The sequence below is a fragment of the Mobula birostris genome, chromosome 3 (assembly GCF_030028105.1).
Source record: "Mobula birostris isolate sMobBir1 chromosome 3, sMobBir1.hap1, whole genome shotgun sequence".
NCBI lineage: Eukaryota > Metazoa > Chordata > Chondrichthyes > Myliobatiformes > Myliobatidae > Mobula > Mobula birostris.
The window spans coordinates 156,770,252-156,787,824 of record NC_092372.1 but is presented as its reverse complement, the minus strand read 5'-3'; the positions used below and the strand labels follow the sequence as shown (position 1 = coordinate 156,787,824).

The 17,573-nt window shown below is 40.4% G+C and overlaps 1 protein-coding gene across 1 annotated transcript in view; it reads right to left on the bottom strand.

Annotated features, from left to right (window-relative positions):
• Positions 1-5,485: 5,485 nt before the first annotated feature.
• Positions 5,486-17,573, bottom strand: part of vwc2 (von Willebrand factor C domain containing 2) — a 166,039-nt gene continuing 153,951 nt past the window's right edge. The window contains exon 3 of the mRNA XM_072252004.1: positions 5,486-5,637. Coding sequence (XP_072108105.1) covers positions 5,486-5,637 — 152 coding nt within the window. The remainder of the gene's footprint in view (positions 5,638-17,573) is intronic.

Genomic DNA, 17,573 nt, shown 5'->3' with positions numbered 1-17,573 from the left:
ACACAAAAATCTGAGGCGCAAAGGGATTTGGGAGTCCTTTGGATCCTTTAAAGGTTACTTTGCAGGTTGAGTCTCTGGTGAGGAAGTCAAATACAATGTTAGCATTTATTTCAAAAGGACTAGAGTATAAAAGTAAGGATGTAGTGTAGAGACTTTATAAAGCATTGGTGAGGCCTCACTTGGAGTATTGTGAAAAGTTTTGAGCCTTTTATTGTCAAAAGGATGTGCCGAAACTGGAAAGGGTTCAGAGGAGGTTCACGAAAATGATTTCAGGATTAAATAGCTTGTCATATGAAGAGTGTTTGATGGCTCTGGGCCCGTATTCACTGGAATTCAGAAGAATGAAGGGTGACCTCATTGAAACCTATCAAATGGTGAAAGGCTTTGATAGAGTAGATGTGAAGAGGATGTTTTCTATAGTGGGAGAATCTAAGACCAGAGGGCTCAGCCTCAAAATTGAAGGGTGTCCATTTAGAGCAGTGATGAGGAGGAATTTCTTTAGCCAGAGAGTGGTGGATCTGTGGAATTCATCGACATGGGCAGTTGTAGAGGCCAAGGCTTTGTGTATATTTAAGGCAGAGGTTAATAGATTCTTGATTGGTCAGGGCATGAAGGATTACAGGGGTAAGAGAGGAGATTAGGGCTGAGAGGAAAAGTAGATTAGCCATGATGGAATAGCACAGCAGACTCGATAGGCCCAATGGCCTAAGTCTGCACCTGTATCTTATGGTCTTATCTACGTGTGGTCGAAATGAAAGCATTGGCTTGAAGCCTTGTCTGATGGCCTGGGATAGGTCAGCAGCTCAAGTAGTCTACTAAGCACTACTTGGGATGCCAATACATCCAGAAGAAAGGTGTCCAGAGCTGTCAGAACCACATCCTGCAGGCCCGGAGTTAACTCCTGTAAACAATAGACAATAGACAATTGGTGCAGGAGTAGGCCATTCAGCCCTTCGAGCCAGCACCGCCATTCACTGTGATCATGGCTGATCATCTACTATCAGTATCCAGTTCCTGCCTTATCCCCATAACCTTTGATTCCGCTATCTTTAAGAGCTCTATCCATCTCTTTTTTGAAAGCATCCAGAGATTTGGCCTCCACAGCCTTCTGGGGCAGAGCATTCCATATATCCACCACTCTCTGGGTGAAAAAGTTTTTCCTCAACTCCATTCTAAATGGCCTACCCCTAATTCTTAAACTGTGTGCAGTTTTGGTTATCTACCTACAGCAAAGATGTAAATAATGTTGAAGCAGCACAGGGAAAATTTAGAAGCATGTTGCTAGGTCTGAAGGACTGAGTTAGAAAGACAGATTGAATAGGTTAGGACTTTATTCCATGGAATGTAGAAAACTGAGAGGAGATTTGATAGAGGTATACAAAATTAATAGGGGTATAGGTAGGGTAAATACAAACAGGCTTTTTCCACCAAGATTGGTTGGGACTACAATTAGAGGTCATGGATTAAGGTGAAAGCTAAAAAGTTTAAGGGTAACATGAGGGGAAGCTTCTTCACCGAGAGGGTTGTGAGAGTGTGGAATTAGCTGTCAGCACAAGTGGTGCATGTGGGCTTGATTTCAACATTTAAGAGAAGTTTGGATAGGTACATTGATGGTCAGGGTATGGAAAGCTATGTTCCAGGCGCATGATGGTGGGAGTAGGCAGTTTAAATGGTTTGGCATGAACAAGATGGATCCAAAGGCCTGTTTTTGTGATTTACTTTTCTATGACTCTGTGATGTTGAGATCAGGGCTCTATGCAGACCATACCATCCGAAACTTAAAAAAAACTAAGCTGCCTAAGACTTTTGCACACGTGTGTATATAAGTTGAGATGCATTCTATATTAAGCTGGAGTTTATAACTAAGAAGAGTGTTGTGTATTTAATATTTCAATAATATTTGAGTAATACTGTAAATATATTGTTTTATTAAGCATACTTTGTTTGCTTTTACGGGCTATATGTAAAAGTATGTGAATGGCATACGTCGTCACGCCACCACTTCATATCTGCGCACCCAGTAAAGAGAAACTAAGCACACGCATCCCAGATTTTTGTGTTTTTCTTTCAATTAGTTATATGTTTTGGTGTTACAAAATATAACAGAATGTCATCAGACTTGCAGGAAGTTATTGCTCAGCTACATGCTGTGATTATAAATCCAAAGCAGTGAAGCAACCCAACCTGGATTCTGGCAACTGTGTGATCAGTACAAGAAGTGAAATATCTCCTCAGCCAATTAGACTGAAAGGCCATTAATCAGCAGTGCAGAGCTTGAACTTTGAAGCATAAGCTGTAACATATTCAATACAAAATCCTGTCCAGAAAACAAAATAAGGTGGCAAAAGAAGATAACTAGAGAGCTTAAAAAGATCAAGAAAAATTTAAAATAAATAATAATGGTTTTTTTTTTCAAAATATCTTCATGAAGTCTGAAGGAATGAGACTTCACGTGTAAGAGAAATGTCAGATTATTGGCAGTAATTAAAATCATTGTTCATTTTCAGAATTCCATTAGCTCAAGTTTTTTGTAGACTTGGGGGGCCAAATTTTGGTTTGATATTCCAGTACTGTTTTGAGGAAGTGCTATGTTAACATCACTGCTGAATCTCTGCTTGCCCTCTGAAATTGAAAGACCCCACAACATTTTCAATACATTTGGGTGAATTTATTGTTAACATCCCTTGCCAATATTTATTCCTCATTTTGGGAGGGTTCAGAGCAATATCGAATGAAAGTCGTTCTTTCCTACAAGCTCACTGAGCTAGAAATATTCTGGATGATTATTGGGCAGCTTCTGAAATTTTATGACACTCTATTCACTTCAATGCCAAGTGTGTCGGCGAGGAATCAATAATGTGAAGCCCATAAAGGATAACAGTAATTTATCCACCTGCTTCCTGGCCTCCTTTCCAACTCTGTTTATGTGAGATATCACTGTCTAGCTGAATATTATGACATTTGTGGCCTTAACATAATTCCTACAGCAAAATCCAGGACATTATCCAAAATGTCGAATGCTGGGAGAGAAGAAGCACTGCTTAGCATAAACCTCGATGTATCAGATTGATCGGGTACCTGGATAATATTGGGATTGAGAGGATGTCATTGGTTCCCATGGTTCACATTTGTGATCAATTCCCTGAGGATGACCAGTGCTTCATGAGACATCGTGTATAATAAACAGTGTAGCGTGGTGTGTGTGATTGGGTGTATGTTTATTTACATTTCAACATGACCCAAGCCACCATTCCTGTGTCACAACCGCTGCACAGGCCAGATGGAGTTTGCAGAGCTGATTGGTTACGCACAATTCATTGCAAAAATGGCTGCCACCTCTGCTTCTGCTAAACATCGTAATGGATGGTCCCAGGCTTTTGCTGCTCTTGTCATGCTCTCGAACACTGAGCTCTCAGAAGCAATTGCCAGGGCAGGGAGAGGGGTACGTTAGGTTCTGAAGAGAGCATGTTTAAGGGAAACCAGCGCAGAGAAGCAACGCCTGGCTGTCCAGCACTTCATGCCACCACTTTTGCATCTTCCTCAGTAACAACTCTTGAGCATAGATCTAGTTAAGGGCTCATAAATTTCATGGCTTATAAGAACCATCGGATATTGGCACACTGCAGGAAATCAATGCAATTGCCATAGTTATCTGCCTGCACACTGGGACTATAGTGTAGGGAATGGCAATTAACAGAGCAAATTGAATACAGTATTGGCATTTCAGCTTCTTAATGACAGTACTCAGATAGCTCATCTGGAGTGAAGGCCAGACAATAACATCTGGTGCAGCGTGGCTTGAAAGACCGAAGGGCTTATCCTGTGCTGTATCTCTAAAGAAATAAATATAAGTAGAACTAGGACATTCGGCTCATTGAACCTGCTCTGCCCTTCCATCACGCCTGATTCATTATCCCTCTCAAACCCATTCTCGTGCTGTCTCCTCTTTGACACCCTTATTAAGAAATTATCAACAGCCGCATTAGATATACCCAATGACTTGGCCTCCACAACAATCTGTGGCAATGAATTCCACCAATTCACCACCCTCTGGCTAAAGAAATTCCTCCTCATCTCAGTTCAAAAGGGATGCCCTTGTATTCTGAGGCCATGCCCTCTGGTTCTAGACTCCCCCACATCCATTCTATCTGGGCCTTTCAATATTTGATAGGTTTCAATGAGATAGTGACCAGTAGATTAAGAATGTACAGACACAATGTTCATGGAAATGGGAAGGTAGGTTTCAGCATACTTAACTTAGAATACCAAATCCCAAGGAGGAAGGGTTTATGTTTGGTTATGACGATGATATAATAATGAACAATTCTCACCTCTGTTATAAAATAACTTTAATTAATGAATTATATTTAGCCCTTTGCAGAACAATCCCTTTTTTTAACTGATAGGCAGATTAACCAAATATTGAAGGCTCCCAAATGCATCCAGTTCCCTGCCTTTCTCCACAGCAGTTACTCCAAGGAACCTACTCTGCTGTATGTCTCAGTGAGGCTGGGTGAGCAGCCTGCCTACAGGCTTATTATGCTGAATGTTTCAGGAGAATCTCCTCAGACCACCCCATGCAACCCACATCCCAAAAGGAAAGTGCCCGTTTTTTTTTTACATTTGCTCTGTGGTCACCCATCAATGGTCACCCTGACTGAATCCATTGAATTTAAGTTATTTATTTAGTTCCATTATCTCTTCACGTCATGACAAAGTCATGCCTGAAGATTTTAGACGAGCAGGATGTGAGTTTGTGCTGTTTTGTCCATAAGGCATAAAAAAATGCTGTATGCTATGCCATCTCAAGAAGCTAAGGGAATATTGGGGCACTGGTCCTGCCTTCAAAAGTTGTTGATACTTCTGTAGAAAAGCAATGCTGGTGTGGTAGTCTTGGCTGGGAACAGTAAAAGCTGTGGAAAAAATATGATAAATGGTGTTTTTAAAATGTTAAAAAGAAATGGTGAATACCACATAAAATTGCTGTGGGTTTAGTAGAAGAAAAGCTATTTAGATTCCAGATGTATCCAACCACCACAAAACCATTCTATCCTTTAAACCTACAAAGCAGCTGTAATATCCCTAAATGCAAATGTTTGCATTTTATGTTTGCTTGTTATTTACTATAATGCAAAATACTTACAGCTGTTGCACAACATTTATCATTATTTGCATGTTTCTCACCCTTTAGTCTTTGCTATTATTCCCTGTCAAAGCTACGTGTAGAAGAGCATCTGCGAGGATACTAGGGACTATAGTGCTGATGAGACAGTGACAGAGTATTCTAAACTCACATTATTCAAAATTAAAAGTGCCAAATTGTGATGCTTGAAATATACGAGTCACTTTTTATTGCTTGGATTTTGTACAAATAATGTAACTAATTAAATATAAGTATGGTATGCAATACAATATATACAAAAACAGCATTCTTCAATTTCATTTCATAACAGACTTCTTTGTCTTTTACTGTACAATCTCTTGTCTAAGTTTCTTGACAGTCATTTTTGATACAGGTTGCTTGATGGCCAACTGTCCAGGTGCCATCTTCATAGGAGCAGTGGCAGGTTGTGCATTCATCAATCTTCACCTCTCGTCCGGCTGGGATAATGGAAACTCCTGCAAAACAGTTGGGACCTAAAACAAAATTAAATTGTTGTCATTACATCCTGTCTGTGTATATCAAGATGCTCAAGTTATGACACAAATAAATGTTTGCAAAATCTTGTGCAATGTGCAAATTGATAATCAACCATTTAATTTGTCCACTTTAATTATTTGTTCTGAACAATTCAAATAAGTCAACATATGTCCACCATTCCTTCCTCTTTTAAATGGTGTATTTAACGTAAAGATCATGAAGCTGTATACAAAAAGTATTCATCTAATTCAATTATTATAACATTTCTCTTGATGTGAACGTAATTTTCAATGTTCTATTTTAATCACAATAAAAAAGGCTAACTGAAATATTTTTGTACATATGAGAAGTTATACAAATGCAGGATTATGGAAATGGTATAATTGTTTAAGGCAATGAAAATGTAAGCATTTATAATTTAGTTTTAAAGAAGCTAAGGTAGAAAATTAAAACAGCATTAACCAGCATTGTTTGATACAATGCTAATTTGCAGCAGGCTCCAGCATGATGGGTTAGTATCAACGATCTAGAAATACTTTCATTAACTGCTTGGACCTAGGAAAGCAGGATTGCCTCTTTAAATACTGTAAATAGAAATAAACCACTTCTAGAAACTTTGAAAAATGTGAAAATATGCATGGTGAAGTAATAAATAATATGAAAAAATCTAAATCTTACTGCTCAAAAATCTTTAAATAAAGAACCACTCTGTTGTATTGAGGAAATAAGAAATAACATGAAACAAACCTTAGAAGAACAACTAGTTCCTCAGAACACATATAGAAACAGTTTTTTACAGTCACAACAATATATTTTGAAGTTCTTCTATGTGTGTTTCTATCAGTACCGTGTTCAAAATATGTTAGTCTGGGAAACAACCCAAGGAAAAGTGCTTTGTCGTGTTATTTCTGATTCTGAAATATACAAAGAAATTAGCAATTGTCCTCAACCTTTCCTGATGTATATTCAAGATCACCAATGGTCTTTTCCCTCTCATGAGTCTAGGTAATTTATTAATGTGATCCAAGATCAGTAATTCCTCCACTAAATTACAAAGCTGCAGAAGAAATATTGTAGAATCTGTTGTAATGTGAACAAAGTCACTGGAGAGACACAGCTGGTGTGTAGAAAATGCAACACACACAAAATCCTGGAGGAACTCAGCAGGTCAGGCAGCATCTAGAGAAACATGTAAACAGTCAGCATTTCAGGCTGAGACCCTTCATCAGGATTGGGGTTTACTCTTTTCCACTGATGCTGCCTGACCTGCTGAGTTACTCCAGCATTTTGTGTGTGTTCTTTTGGATTTCTGGCATCTGCAGATTTTCTTGTGTTTGTGGTAGATATAATGCAGTCTTTTATTTGATAAGATAAGACACTCTCTTAAGGAACAGGCCTGTTCAACCCAATATTGCATGATATTTTATATACTAAAGATCAATAAAACGACTCTATATTTACAATGTATCTACAATGCTTCTTTGGAATTACATTTAACTTTCACACCTCCTTTTTCACACCCACACTCCAGACACCCAAAATGAATGTTAATCAGCATTGTCTGGTTTTTCAATTAACTGCTGTTCACAGTTCTAGGAACCTATTGTCCAAAGCTGCATTTTGAATTTAATCTACAATTCATGTTCAGATCTAAAGATTGGTTGCTGAAGTTAATATTTTGCTACACCCTAAGTCTATAACTGTGGAGAGAAAGCTGTTGCCCATGTAGCAAGATCCTCTCTCCATGTAACTGATGAACCCAAAGGAACGTCAGAGGCCGGTACGGTTTGGTACCAGCAGTATTGCGGGAGTTACCAGTCACGATTGAACTCAATGGAAAACTGGCTTAGGGACTCCAGCTCCAGTTTTTTCCCTCGGGGTTTACTCCCGAAGCCTTCCCCATGAGTCGGTACAGCCGCAAGGGAGTGGAAGTTTGAGGTCAGAGTTTTCCTTCTCCTAGATGAGCTGCCAACCACAGCTGATGAGCCCCATCGGCCCGAAATGACTGGTTTTAAGGCGCCAGTAACCTGCCTTTGCCCCTTCTCCTGTCAGTAGAAACACAAGATATACATGAAGGATAAAAATTAAACAGTGCACACATAAACCTGCTGAGTATGTACTCTGCAATCTGCCACTTATGTGCGTCAGAACTCCTAATGCCTGTTGTATTCCTTTTCATCTAACCATTACACAAGGTTACACACACCCGCAAACGTGTCTGCCAAAATACAGTTCCTGGAATGAGTATACACCCTCCCCCACCCCGCCACCACTGGCATCCAGAGCCTCAAATAACAACCCTTTGCAAATGGTGGCCCCGTCTCACCAAATTACCATACAAAGGCTTGGTTTTACATATACACACATGCATGCACACCACTTTTGTATCCACTTGTTCAGCTCTCTGCCATAATCACGATACCTCACAATCCCATAGCCACCGATCCAAACAGGTCCAAGTGTGAGCACTGATTTTAAAAACATTCACCCACTTAAACTGCTGAGATTGCTGGCCACACAATGGGTCACAGGAAGGTATCCTGGATGAGCCCCCAAATATTGAAATGTGAACAAAGTCACTGGAGAGGCACAGCTGGTAGATATAAAGTAGTCTTTTATTCAACAGATTGAGAAGTCTTTGGGACTTTTCAACCCAATATTGCATGACATTTGATAGGCTGAAGATCGAACGACAATTCTGTATTTACAATGTATCTACAATGCCTCCGTTGACCTACATGGTACTCTCAGGGGTGAAGGTGAGCCTATTGGCACCAATGACACAGACAGCCAAGGTGAGCAGGTTCTGAAGAGAGATGTTAGGGAGCTAGGTAGAATGCTGAAAAACAGCACCTCCAGAGTGGTAATCTCTGAATTGCTGCCTGTTCCACATACCAGTGAGGGTAAAAAAGAGGATGATTTGGCAGGTGAATGTGTGGCTGAGGAACTGGTGCAGGAGGCAGGGGTTCAGATTTCTGAATTCATTGGAATCTCGTCCGAGGAAGGTACGACCTGCACAAAAAAGGACAGTTTACGCCTGAAACCCCCTGGTTTCCTTGGCTGTGTAAGTCTCCGGTCCTGCCAAACTCATGAGATTGAACTAGCTCTCCCAACCCAAGCCCCGGTTTGTGTGGATGCTGTGTAATTTGTTACCCTGTTACAACTCAGTGCCACAAAATAACAAACAGTACACTGCATACGATTAAATGCATTATATCTATGAACCTTAACTTAAGGGTTAGTAAAGAAAACAAAAAGAAAAGGGCCCATTTTAGTTAAACAGTCAAATATGCACAAGTTGGAGCTCATCTTGAACTTTCGGTCACTCACGCGCTGGGCCCTCGGTCTGTGTGAAAGCACACACCACCTTCCGAACGTCGCTCGCAATCCATCTCGAACAAACAGGTCTCCCGCTGGGTCGCATCCTAAACCGGTTCTCTCCAGCGTCTTCTCTCTTCATCTCCCACCGAACAAAATCCCCAAGACCAACCTCAGTGTCCCTCACCAGAAAAACCATCCTCCAGTTCCGGCATCCTAATTGGATGGCACGCGTTCCTTGTCATCCCTTATCTTCAACAATAACCCAAACAGGCTGAAAACAGAACAGACTGCTCTTACAGAACTGCTAAATGGAACACCTACAGCAAAACAATAAAGATGTGAACCAGGGCATTACACACCTAAACCCGAGGGGGACCAATATCCTTGCTGGCAGATTTGCTAGGATTTTTTGGTAGGGTTTAAACTAATTTTGCAGGGGGTTGGGAACCAGAGTGATAGTGCTGAGGATGCGGTAGATGGTTTACGAACAGAAAGAAATCTGTAATGAGACTCCTAGCAAGAAGACAGCGATGATAGGGCAAAGTTGCAGTCAACAGGATGATTTGCAATTTAATAGGTGGACAAAATCAAAAAGGGTGAATGCTGGACTGAAGGTGTTCTATTTGATTGCGCGCAGTATACAGAATAAGGTAGATAAACTTGTAGCGCAGGTACAGATTGGCATGTATGATGTCATAAGCATCACTGAGTCGTGGCTGAATGAAAATTAGAGCTGGGAGCTTAATGCCCAAGGATACAAGTTGTGTCGAAAGTATAGGCAGGAAGGCAGAGGGTGTGGAGTGGCTCTGTGGTAAAAAATGAAATTAAATCATTTGAAAGAGGTGACATAAGTGTTGAATTGTGGGTAGATAGAGCTAAGGAATTACAAGGGTAAAAAGACTATGACGGGAGTTATATATAACCCCATGCGGTAGTAAGAGTGTGGTCTACAATTACAAAGGGAGATAGAAAACGCACGCCAAAAAGGCAATGTTACAATAGTCATAGGAATTTTCAATATGCAGGTAGATTGGGAAAATCTGTTTGGTTCTGGATATGAAGAGAGGGACTTTCTAAAATGCAAATGAGATGGCTTTTTAGAGCAGCTCCTGGTTCAGCCCACAAGGGGACCATCTATTCTGGATTAAGGTAAAAGAACCCTTAGGGGAAAGAGATCATAATATGATCGAATTCACCTTGAAATTTGAGGAGAAGCTAAAGTCAGATGCATCAGCATTATAGTGGACTAAAGGGAATTACAGAGGCGTGAGGGAGATGTTGGCCAAAGTTTGATTGTGAAAGAACACTGGCAGGGATGACAGCAAAGCAACAATGGCTGAAATTTCTGGAAGCAATTTGGAAGGCACAGGATATATACAGCCCAAACAGGAAAAAGTATTCTAATGGCAAGATCAACCAACCGTGGCTAACAAGAGACGTCAAAGCCTACAGAAGTGCCAAAGAGAGGGTATATAATAGATTAATAATTAGTGGGAAATTAGAGGATTGGGGAGCTTTTAAAAACCAACAGAAAGCAACTAAAAAAGTCATTAAGAAGGAAAGGATGTAAAATGTACGTAAGCTAGCCAATAATATTAAAGAGGATATGAAAAGTTTCTTCAGATACATAAAGCATAAAAGAGAGGCAAGAGTGGATATCTGACCTTTGGAAAACAATGCTGGAGAGGTAGCAATGGAGGGACAAGAAAATGGCAGACTAAATGTATGGCAGTATGGTGGAAGTTCCAGAGTGTCAGAGATCAGAACTGTGTAAAGTTACCATTACTAGGGAGAATGTTCTTGGGAAACAGAAAGGTCTGAAGGTAGATAGATCACCTGGACCAGATGGTGTACACCTCAGGTTCTGAAAGAGGTGGCTGAAAAGATTGTGGTGGCATTAGATTATGATCTTTCAAGATTAGCTAGATTCTGAAATGGTTCTGGAAAATCGCAAATGTCACTTCACTCTTCAAGAAGGGAGAGAGGCAGAAGAAAGGAAATTATTGGCTAGTTAGTCTGACCTCAGTGGTTGGAATGATGTTGGAATCGATTGTTATGGAAGTGTTTTCGGGGCACTTGGAGGCACATGATAAAATAGGCCATAGTCAGCATGGTTTCCTCAAGGGAAAATCTTGCCTGAGAAATCTGTTGGAATTCTTTGAAGAAATAGCAAGCAGTATTGACAAAGGACAGTCAGTTGATGTTGTGTACTTGGACTTTCAGAAGGCCTAAGACAAGGTGCACACATGAGGCTGCTTAACAAATTAAGAGCACACGGTACTACAGGAAAGATACTAGTATGGATGATGCAGTGGCTGATTGGCAGGAGGCAAGAAATGGGAATAAGGGGAGCCTTTTCTGGTTGGTTGCCAATGACTAGTGGTTCACAGGAGTCTACGCTGGGACCACTTCTTTTTACGTTATATGTCAATGACTTGGATGTTGAAACTGATAGTTTTGTTGCAAAGTTTGTGAATGATATGAAGACAGGTGGAGGGGAAGATAGCTTTGAGGAATAGAAGGACTTAGATTACGAGAATGGGTAAAGAAGTGGCAGATGGAATACAGTGTCAGGAAGTGCATGGTCATGAAAGGATTAACTATTTTCTAAATGGAGAGAAAATACAAACAACAGAAGTGCAAAGGGTCCTGGGAGTCCTTGTGCAGGATTCCCTAAAGGGTAATTTGCAGGTTTACTCTCTGGTGAGGAAGGCCAATGTAATGTTAGCATTTATTTCAAGAGGACTGGAATATAAATGCAAGGATGTAATGTTGAGACTTTATAAAGCACTGGTGAGGCTTCACTTGGAGTATTAGGGGCAATTTTGTGCCCCTTATCTTTGAAAGGATGTGTTGACACTGGAGAGGGTTCAAAGGAAGCTTATGAAAATTATTCTAGGATTGAACTGCTTGTCATATGAAGAGATTTTGATGGCACTGGGTCTGCATTCATGAGAATTCAGAAGAATGTAGGGTGACCTTATTGAAACCTATCGAATGGTGAATGGTCTTGATAGAGTGGATGTGGAGAGGATGTTTCCTATGGTTGGAGAGTCTAGGACCAGAGGACACAACCACAGAATAGACGGGCGTCCTTTCAGAATGGAGATGAACAGCAATTTCTTTCACCAGAGAGTAGTTGTGAATCTGTGGAATTTATTGCCACAGGAAGCTGTGGAGGCCTAGCCTTTACGAATATTTAAGGCAGAGGTTGATAAATTATTGATTGGTCAAGGCATGAAGGGATACAGGGAGAAGGCAGAAGACTGGGGCTAAGAGGAATAATGGATCAGCCATGATGAAATGGTGGAGCAGACTTGATGGGCCAAATGGTGTAATTCTGCTCCTGTATCTTATGGTCTTAAAACTATCATATCTCCTTTTTCACACCCACACTACTGACACCCAAAATGAATGTTAATCAGCACTCTAGGAACCTATTGTCCAGAGCTGCATTTTAAATTTAATCTGCAGTCCATTTTCAAGTCTCATAATTAGTTGCAGAATTTAATATGTTGCTATGCACCGTCAATTCAGAATATGCCCTAATACAATCCTAAACTGACAACAATACAGAATGGAATGAATTGTGGTGTTTAAAAATAAAGAAATATTAGAAACATAAAAAACCTATAGCACAATACAGGCCCTTCAGTCCACAAAGCTGTGTTGAACATGTCCTTACCTTAGAAATTACCAAGGGTTACCCATAGCCCTCTATTTTTTGAAGCTCCATGTACCTATCCAGGAGTATCTTAAAAGACCCTATCATTTCTGCCTCCACCACCGTCACCGGCAGCCCATTCCACGATCTCACCACCCTCTGCATAAAAAAACTTACCCCTGACGTGTCCTCTGTACCTACTTCCAAGCACCTTAAAACTGTGCTCTCTCGTGTTAGCCATTTCAGCCCTGGGATAAAGCCACTGACTATCCACACGATCAATGACTCTCATCCTCTTGTACACCTCTATCAGGTCACCTCTCATCCTCCGTCGCTCCAAGGAGAAAAGGCCAAGTTCACTCAACCTATTCTCATAAGGCATACTTGCCAATCCAGGCAACATCCCTGTAAATTTCCTCTGCACTCTTTCTATGGTTTCGACATCCTTATTGTAGTGAAGCGACCAGAACTGAGCACAGTACTCCAAGTGGGGTCTGACTAGGGTCCTATATAGCTGCAACATTACCTCTCAGCTCTTAAACTCAATCCCACAATTGATGAAGGCCAATGAACTGTATGTCTTCTTAACTACAGAGTCAATCTGCGCAGCAGCTTTTAGTGTCCTGTGGACTCGGACCCCAAATTCCCTCTGATCCTCCACACTGCCAAGAGTCTCACCATTAATACTATTTTCTGACATCATGTTTGACCTACCAAAATGAACTACCTCACACTTATCTGGGTTGAACTCCATCTGTCACTTCTTAGCCCAGTTTTGCATCTTATCAATATCCCGCTGTAACCTCTGACAGCTCTCTACACTATCCACAACACCCTCAACTTTTGTGTCATCAGCAAATTTACTAACCCTTCCCTCCACTTCCTCATCCGGTCATTTATAAAAATCATGAAGAGTAAGGGTCCCAGAACAGATCCCTGAGGCACACCACTGGTCACTGACCTCCATGCAGGCAACCACTCTTTGCCTTCTGTGGGCAAGCCAGTTCTGGATCTACAAAGCAATGTCCCCTTGGCTCCCATGTCTCCTTACTTTCTCAATAAGCCTTGCATGGGGTACCTTATCAAATGCCTTGCTGAAATCCATATACACTACATCTACGGCTCTACCTTCATCAATGTGTTTAGTCACATCCTCAAAAAATTCAATCAGGCTCATCAGGCACGACCTGCGTTTGACAAAGCCATGCTGACTATTCCTAATCATATTATGCCTCTCCAAATGTTCATAAACATTGCCTCTCAGGATCTTCTCCATCAACTTACCAACCACTGAAGTAAGGCTCACTGGTCTATCACTTTTATAAATATTGCATGTAAAAATGAAGCATGTTGCTGTTAGAAATTCATAAGAGGGCCAAATCTTAACCATTAAAAATATTGGTTCCAAAGGAAACCACAGGCAGTCATGTCTTTGAGCTAAAGTATGATTTACACACAAGCCTTTGTGATTCCATTACTTACTAACAGATTCAGGGCCCTCATCTGTCTCCATGTTTCATCACTGGAGTTCCAGCACGAGCCTGGGATCACTGGCACTGCCTGCTATTACACTGAGGAATTGCTTCTCAGGTTCTTTCTCATCACGCCTAACACAATGTCTGAAACTCACTGATTCCAGTGAGAATTCGAGACATGCAAATTAAATAATAAATTTAATAGAGTAATTTTACAGAGTTAATCAGAATTGTACAGCCCTGAATCATTCCCTTCAGCCCATCTTTTACCTGCTGAGCATTTTGCCCATCCACGTTAATCCCATTTGCCTGCATTAGGACAGTATCCTTCCACACCTTGTCTATTCAAGTGTCTGTCTAAATACCTCTTGAACATCATAATTGTATCTAATCCCACCAGCTTCTTCTGGCAGTGTGTCCCAGATATCAACCACTCTCTGTGTAAAAATACAAAACATACACCTCATATTCCTTTGTAAAAATATCTTATGCATGATCAATGTTTTTAATTACTTGAGACGTTTTTATATTTTAAGGTGATAATTCTCTGGAATTCTCTATCCCAGAGGCTGAGGAGGCCTGATCGCTGGAGACGGTTAAAAAGAAGGGAGATTAACTTTTGAAGGTTCCATGTGAGCTGGCACAGAAGATGGGTTAAAGTCTGGTACAGATCAGCCATATTAAATAGAGGGGGTCAGATATCTTACTCTTGCTTTTCTATTTGTGTGGTTTTGTGTTCCTAATCAATTTTATTTTTAGAATTTATGAAGACTTTAGCTTTTATAGTTTATTTAAATTGTAAATGTATCTGCCTTTGACCACTGACTATCCTCCAACCAGTAACTTCACCTTACCCTTAAATTTATCAGTGAGACTTGGGCGCTGAGGGGAGGAGCTGGCTCTGATTTACACCGCCTGCTGCTTGATTAGTCATAGAACTTGATATGCATTTGACAAGGTCGGCTGATCCAGAAGGTGCAGTGACATGGGGTACACGGTCATTTGGTAAGGCTGATAATAGTGAGGCATGATTCTCTGCCTGGAGTTCAGTGATAAGTGGTGTTTGGCATTGATTAGTGCTGGGACCTCTGTTGTTCATGATACTGTATATATAAATTAACTGAATGCAAATGTAGATGGGCTTGTTAGGAAGTTTGCAGTTGACATGAAATTGGTGGAGTTGGTAAGATAGACTCTTGACTTCACAATCTACCTTGTTGAGAATTTGCACCTTATTGTTTACCAGCACCTTCTCTGTATCTTTCTACTTTATTCTGCATTATTACTGTTTTACCTTGTTCTACCTCACTGTACCAGATAATGATATGATCTGTATAAACAGTATGTGACAAGTTTTTTACTGCTACTTGGTGCACGTAATAATGATAAACCAATTCCAAAAGCCATGGATAATATGGAAAGTTGTCAAAGGATCTAGCAGAAAATTTGGTTGGAGAAATAGCAGATGGAGATTAATCTGGACAAGTGTGAGGTGTTCCATTTTGGGGGGTCAAATACCAGAGGAAAGCGTGCAGTAAGTGACAGGACTGTTAGGAGTATAGATATTTGGAGAGTTCTTCAGGTGCAAGTCCATAGCTCCTCGGAAGTGGCAATAAGCGGATGGGGTAATGAGGAAGGCATACAGTATCCTTGATTTCATCTGTTGGGACACTGAGTATGAAAGGCAGGAAGTCAAGTTACAGCTGCATAAAATGTTGGTGAGGTCACATTTGGAGTATTGTATACAGTTCTGGTCTCCACAATGCAAGAGTAGGATGTGGAGATTATAGAGAGGATGCAGAAGAGATTTACCAGGGTGTTGCCTGGACTAGAGTGTAACCATAAAGGGAGGATGGCGTCTTGAGGATCTGAGAGACCACCTGATAGAAGCATATAAAATTATAAGAAGCATAGATAGGGTTGATAGTCAGACTCTTTTTCACAGGTAGAAATGTCAAATACCAGAGGGAAAAGTTTTAAGGTAGGAGGAAAAACATTAAAATAGATTTGTGAGGCACTTTGTTTTCCACTGAGAGCGGTGGGGGGCAGGAGAGCGCTGCTGGGGAGGTGATGGAAGCAGATATGACAGCAACTTTTAAGAGATATTTAGAGAGATACATGAGTAGCCCGGGGAAAGAGGGATACAGACCAATTGAGGCAGATGGGATTAGTTAGATTGGTAACATGATTGGTGCAGACATGGTAGGTGAAGAGCCTGTTCCTAAATTCTTTGTTTGAACTTTAGTGCCTGACTCAAGACTGTGAAGTAAAAGAAAGATGCATTTACCACGTATGGGTCAGTTAAGTGCGGGCATGCTCTAGTAATTCTGGATAATGATCTTATCCTCATAATTCTGCCAATTCTTCTCTTTCATTTGAATCAAACATTCACTTCACACCAGAATGGGTTGTGTCTCTTTAGTACATTATATGTGAAGACAGCTCCCTCTTCAAATCCAGATTGCAAGTCCTGACAGCTATAAAAGTCTGAAATAGCTGGGCTCATTTTAATCCAATTTTCAGGGTGAAAGACCCCACAATTGTCTATGATTTGGCACCAGTCGTAAGAAATTGAGCCATGGATGGACAATCTGATAAATAGATTTGTCACATTGCTGGAACGCAAGAAGGTTGATTTTAAAGCAAGAAATTTCAGTTCATGGGAAATAAATTAAATTGATTGGCTCTAGAGCAGTTGAGAGATAATTATATCATGAAATATTGTAATGGCGTCATATGAAACTTACTAAATCGTTCAGTGAATGATGTTGAATAACTAGTGAAAAAAATGAAATAATACGGTCAAAAATTGCTCACTTTGATGCAACTTTTTAATTTAAATTTGCTTGTCATAAATTAATGAGGGAAACCTTATTCCTCTTTATGAGTGAAAGAATATAAATTGTTGTAAACACACAGAATATTATTTTCACATTCAATGCATTTTTATTGATTGCTTCGAGAGATATCCTAAAATATTTAGTGTGTTCAAATTCATGAGGTACAATACTGATTATTGTTTCTGATTGCCTGTTCTTGTGCTGCAGTGCACACTTGATTGAACAGAACAATGGACACAGATCTGTGGCGATACAAAACACGGACAGTGTTTCAAGGGGAAAGTGAAGGGAGGTGGATGTGGGAGGCAGGATGGATTTGAGGTTGATGTGACGGTAACAGTTTTGAAAGTAAACAATAAATGAAAATGCTGGAAATACTCCACAATTAATGCATCATTTGTGGGAAGAGGAAGAATTCATGTTTCAGGTCAATAGCCTTCTTCCAGAAAAGTTTACATCTTCCTTCTTTCTCGTTCTCACACTCCTTCTCCATCTCCCTCTCCCCACACATGCTGCCTGAACAGCTATTTCTAGCAATTTCTGTTCTTATTGCAGATTAACAACATCTGCAGTTATCGCTTTGCTTTTCAATGACCTGAGATAAGCAAACTATTTACATTATTAACAAGCAA